Source organism: Triticum aestivum, chromosome 7B (assembly GCF_018294505.1).
Source record: "Triticum aestivum cultivar Chinese Spring chromosome 7B, IWGSC CS RefSeq v2.1, whole genome shotgun sequence".
Classification (NCBI taxonomy): domain Eukaryota; kingdom Viridiplantae; phylum Streptophyta; class Magnoliopsida; order Poales; family Poaceae; genus Triticum; species Triticum aestivum.
The window spans coordinates 111,336,545-111,342,397 of record NC_057813.1 but is presented as its reverse complement, the minus strand read 5'-3'; the positions used below and the strand labels follow the sequence as shown (position 1 = coordinate 111,342,397).

The 5,853-nt window shown below is 45.2% G+C and overlaps 1 protein-coding gene across 1 annotated transcript; it reads left to right on the top strand.

The window, feature by feature from the left end:
• The first annotated feature begins 556 nt into the window (after positions 1–556).
• On the top strand, positions 557–2,060 carry LOC123159117 ((S)-8-oxocitronellyl enol synthase ISY1). Its single transcript, XM_044576942.1, has one exon. It carries the CDS (start codon positions 666–668, stop codon positions 1,848–1,850), a length of 1,185 nt encoding a protein of 394 aa, XP_044432877.1. The 5' UTR covers positions 557–665; the 3' UTR covers positions 1,851–2,060.
• Positions 2,061–5,853: the final 3,793 nt, after the last annotated feature.

The window sequence follows — 5,853 nt, the reverse complement described above, 5'->3', positions numbered from 1 at the left end:
TGCACAAACGAGGCAAAATTTCGCAAAGCCTACCTAATAGACACAAAAATAACGGTAAAAAGGACTCATAATTTGTACTCATCAGTACATACAACAAACAATTACATTGGGTGTGTTCCGAATGATATAACACCTTTTCCTTCCATGGACCAAGAAAAAAAATGCTACGACGATGATGTTGTGAACGTACAAAAGCTATTGTGTCGGTGAGAATTATGTTGCTTTGAAGCAAGGTTTTAAATTTCTTTGAGAATTGGCTTTGAAACAAGTTGCCATGATGGCATTTGAGGCAGGTTGGTTGGGCCTATGGGCCTTTGAGAAACGACAAAGCTCTCGTGACAGAAAACTGCTCTATGTTTTGAGAGAGAGAGAGAGAGGAGTTCAAAAGAGAGAGTGTTTAAATTAGAGAGAGAAGGAAGGAGTTCAAAAGAGAGGAATTCAAGAGAGAGAGAGAAAGGCGGTTTCAGCAGTGGGAAGGAACGGGAAGAGAGAGACACGCCGCAACAGAATCGACAGCCATAAAGTAAAGCAGCTTTAGCAAACAAAGACCAAGACGCAAAACCCAGAACCCAAACTCCCCACCTGCTCCGCTCCGCCCCTCTCCTCTCGCCGATTCATCTTCCTCGATCCACCGCGCCGGCCCATCCCAGCGCCGCGCTGCCACCATGATGAAGTGGTGGTGGGCGGGGGCGTTCGGCGCCTTCAAGAAGCGCCGGGCCAGCAGCCGCGCCCGCGCCGCCGCGGAGGCCCCCCAGAGCAACGTGGCCCTCGTCGTCGGCTCCACCGGCATCGTCGGCGCCGCCCTCATCGACATCCTCCCGCTCCGCGACACGCCCGGGGGCCCGTGGAAGGTCTACGCGCTCTCCCGCCGCCCGCTCCCGCCCTGGTCCGCGCCCCTCCCGCCCGACGTCTTCCACCACCACCTCGACCTCGCCGACCCCGCCGCCGTCGCCGACGCCCTCGCGCCCCTCACCGACGTCACCCACGTCTTCTACGTCGCCTGGGACCCTCGCCCCACGCACGCGGAGGGCCGCGAGGCCAACGGCGCCATGCTCCGCAACGTCCTCTCCGCCCTCGTCCCCAACTGCCCCGGCCTGCTCCACGTCTGCCTCCAGACCGGCCGCAAGCACTACGTCGACCCGTTCGAGCCCCTCACCGACGTGCCCCTCGCGCTCCGCCCCTACTCCGAGGACCTCCCGCGCCTCGACTACCCCGACCTAGAGGACGTCCTCCTCGACGGGCTCGCCAGCAACAACCGCGTCACCTGGTCCGTGCACCGCCCCACCACCATCTTCGGCTTCTCCCCACGGAGCGCAAGAAACGTCGTCGCCAGCCTCTGCGTCTACGCCGCCATCTGCGGCAAGGAGGGCCTCGTGCTGCGCTGGCCAGGATCCCGTGTCGCCTGGGAGGGCTTCAGCGACGCCTCCGACGCGGAGCTCGTCGCCGAGCACGCACTCTGGGCGGCCATGGAGCCCAATGGCAGGAACGAACCCTTCAACTGCAGCAACGGGGACCTCTTCAAGTGGCAGCAGCTATGGCCGATCCTCGCCAGCCAATTCGGCGTGAAGTGGACGGGGTACCAGGGGGAGGATCAGCGCTTCATGCTGGAGGAGGCCATGGCCGGGAAGGAGGGCGTGTGGTCGGAGATCGTCAACGAGAACGGGCTCGTGGAGACCGAGCTCAACGACATCACCAACTGGTTCTGCGTCGACGCCATGGTCAACGTGGAGCGGGAGAACCTGGACACCATGAACAAGAGCAAGGAGTATGGATTCTTCGGGTTCCGGAACACGGTGAGGTCCTTCAATACCTGGATCAACAAGATGAAGGTTGACAAGATTGTCCCCTGATGCATGCCTCTGTTTTACCTGCCAATCGCGGCTTAGAACTTCACATCATGCTATTATCTCATCATCTTGCGACATTGTCCAGTTTACGTGCATCGAATTTTGCTTCATAGCATATTACCAGTATGGAGTGTTATGTTCGTTTCGACAAGGTACTGAATGAACATCAAGTTACTCTGCGTTTTAAGCTTTGAATCATTCGTACGTTGATCATTTTACTTGTACCTGTGAGCAATGTTTTGTTGATCACTTTCGCTCAATGGATATTATCTGGTAGTTAATTATTCTTGTCAGGTTGGAGCTGTGTTGAATGTTTTTGTTGTTTTGGCATCAACACTTAGCTTTAATTTAAGTAGTTGCATTGCATGCAGGTCAAGTATTCTGAATTAGTGGTCTATTGTGGTGATTAGCTCCATTTGTGATGCATAAATTAGGATCCAATCTTGCTATTATCTGATCATCTTGCGACATTGTCTAGTTTACGTGCATTGAACTTTACTTGATACTAGCATATTAGCCAGGAGTGTTATATATGTTCGTTTCAACAAGTACTGAACTGAATGAACATCTAGTTACTCGGCATTGGGCAAGTGTTCACTGAAAGCGTTTTAAACTTTGAATCATCAAGTGAGCAATGTTTTGTTGCTTGCTACTGCTCAATGGGTATGATCTGGTAGTTAACCATCTATGTTTACCCTTTCATGCATATTCCTGTTAGGTTGGAGCTGTGTTGAATGTTTTTGTTGTTTTGGCATCAACACTTGACTTTAATTTAAGTAGTTGCACTGCATGCAGGTTAAGTATTCTGAATTAGTAATCTAACAATCCAGTACTAGTCCATTAGAAATTGGAAACATTAAGTTCCGGAGAGTTCAATTAATTAAGTTTGCATCCTGGTGATTGTTAGTATTAGTATTCTGCAGTCTGCATATATCGCCTATTCTGTTGGACTTTCATGTCTGGTTCTGGATTATGATTTTTCGGCAAAGTGGTAGTAGATATTTTGCACTTGTTTGCAGTTAGCACCGGTGTTTTCGCATCAACACTTGGCTTTAACTTAAGTAGTTGCATGCAGGTACAGAGTTCTTAATTAGTGATCTATCCTGATGATTAACTTCATTTGTGATATACCAAAGTTAGGATCCAATCTTGCATCAAATTCATGTAAAACTCTGGTCAGATTTATTTCAGCTCTCTTTCAGAGTGAGAGCGTTTACCATCAGTCAAGTGTAAATTATAATCCAGTACTAGTCCATTAGAAACTGAGAACACTAAGTTCTGGAGTGTTCAATTGATTAAGTTTGCATCCTGATGATTGTTACGTGCATTGAATTTTTACTTGATAGCATATTAGCATGGAGTATTATGTTAGTTTCGACAAGGTACTGAATGAACATCAGGTTACTCGGCATTTTGCAAGTGTTCATTGAAAGTGTTTTAAGCTTTGAATCATCAAGTGAGCAATGTCTTGTTAATCGCTTTCGCTCAATGGATATGATCTGGTAGTTAACCATGCATATATGTTTACCCTTTCATGCATATACTTTTCAAGTTGGAGCTGTGTTGAATGTTTCTGTTGTGTGTTTTTTTTTTTTGCATTTACACTTGGCTTTAATTTTAGTAGTTGCATGCAGGTAAAGCATTCTGAATTAGTAATCTATCAGAATGATTAACTTGATTTGTGATGCCAAAATTAGGATCCAATCTTGCATCAAATTCATCCAAAACTCTGGTCAGATTTATTTCAGCTCTCTTTCAGAGTGAGAGCGTTTACCACCAGTCAAGTGTAGATTATGGTCTACTATCGTACAAGTCGATTTCATTCCAGTACTAGTCTATTTGAGATTAAACACATTAAGTTCCGGCGAGTTCAATTGATTAAGTCTGCATCCTCATGATTGTTACGTGCACTGAATTTTACTTGAAAGCATATTAGCATGGAGTATTATGTTCGTTTTGACAAGGTACTGAATGAACATCTAGTTACTCGGCATTTTGCAGGTGTTCACTGAAAGTGTTTTAAGCTTTGAATCATCAAGTGAGCAATGTTTTGTTGATCGCTTTCGCTCAATGGATATGATCTGGTAGTTAACCACGTATCTATGTTTACCCTTTCATGCATATTCTTGTCAAGTTGGAGTTGTGTTGAATGTTTCTGTTGTTTTGGCATCAACACTTGGCTTTAACTTAAGTAGTTGCATGCGGGTAGAGAATTCTAATTAGTAACCTGTCTTAATGATTAACTTCATTTGTGATGCGAAAATTAGGATCCAATCTTGCATCAAATTCATGTAAAATTCAAGTGCCTTACCACCAGTCAAGTGTAGACTATGATTACAAGTCATTTCATTCCAGTACTAGCTAGTCTATTAGAAATTGGAAACATTACGTTCTGGAGAGTTCAGTTGGTTAAGTTTGCATCCTGATGATTGTTAGTACTAGCACTATGCAGTCTACATGTATGGCTTATTTTGTTGGACTTTCATGTCTGGTTCTGGATTATGATTTGTCGGCAAAGTGGTAGGAACTATTAGACGGTAGTAGGTACGTACTTTGCTTGTTTTCAGTTAGCACTAGTGCTCATCCAGCATGGCCTTGACAGTTTTAGAACTTCGAACCTCTGCTGCATTGGACAGCACTGTCACCCTGCAAACAATCAAATCCTGATGCATTGGAGTTCTGTGCTATTAGTCATTAGATGTCCATGTTTTGTTCAAACTCTGTATGCTCGTGTTGCTTATTCATAGGCTCTAATTCTGACGCTGGTCACTCATTGCTAATGCTATCACTCATTGCTGATTTACATCTTCCATTGGAAGATCAAATGCTCCACTTTGTTGTCCATTTCGTTTAGCATGATGTATAACACGGCGCATCATGGATATGTATGTGCAATGGCTGGCTAGTGACGTTACATGTAGGAGTGCTCACATTTTGTGCTGAACATTCAAGGTTTGATTTCGTTAAAAAATGTACAGGTAGACACAGTAAAATAATTTCAAGGAATAACACCCTGCATTTCATTTGATCGTGATGGTGCATGTTAATGATCTTGCATGTAATAGAAGCAGACAGATAGGCTGACCCCTACATGCATCTTTTTCTCTCCTTCGCTGGTAGGCGCTAGGGCAAAGTTATATGTGTGTGTGTGCGCAATGCGATGACTCGTTAAGTTTCTTGCAGTAATTCTCTGATTGAATGGCACTCTGTAAGCTAGGATTGAGTTAGCCTTTTTGGTACTGAATCTGATAGTGTTTGATTTTTGGCATGTGAACTCAATGTGTAGCGGCGGGTATGAACATGCCTTGCCTTGCAGTTAGTATGATTGATCATGGAGATGATGATCACACCAGCAGAGTGGACCATGGAACTAGACACACACAGTAGATTGGTAGTAGTAACTGTAGTTCTGATAGTTCTTTGATGGGGTCCATACCCTCCCTCCCTACAGGGAAGGGGATTTCTGTTCTCTTCGTGTTACACGCTGTAGGGTTGCGTTGCCGTGATGAAGCAGGGCAGGTATCATTGACGAGGGCAGATATTCCACATGCTTGGTACAGTACGTACTACGTAGGGATGCCGAACGTGTGGTACCATGCCGACCAACAGAGCGCACGACATACTCCCTCCGTCCATAAATAAGTGTACATCTAGCTTTTGTTCTAAGTCAAAGTTTTAAAATTTTGACCAACTTTATAAAAAATAGCAGTAACATATATGACATCAAATTGATATATTATGAAAGTACATTTCAAAACGAATCTAATGATACTAATTTGGTGTCATAAATGCTTTTACTCTTTCCTAGAAATTTGGTCAAAGTATTAAAACTTTGACTTAAAACAAAAGCTAGATGTACACTTATTCACGGACGGAAGGAGTATGCATGTGTGCCATAGTGCCATGGCACTGCGCTCCACATCGGATCTCGGTCAGCAATGTACAGCTAGCTCGACTCCTATTTATGTGGTTCTCAGCCTCCACACTCCCAGTCTCCTCCCACACA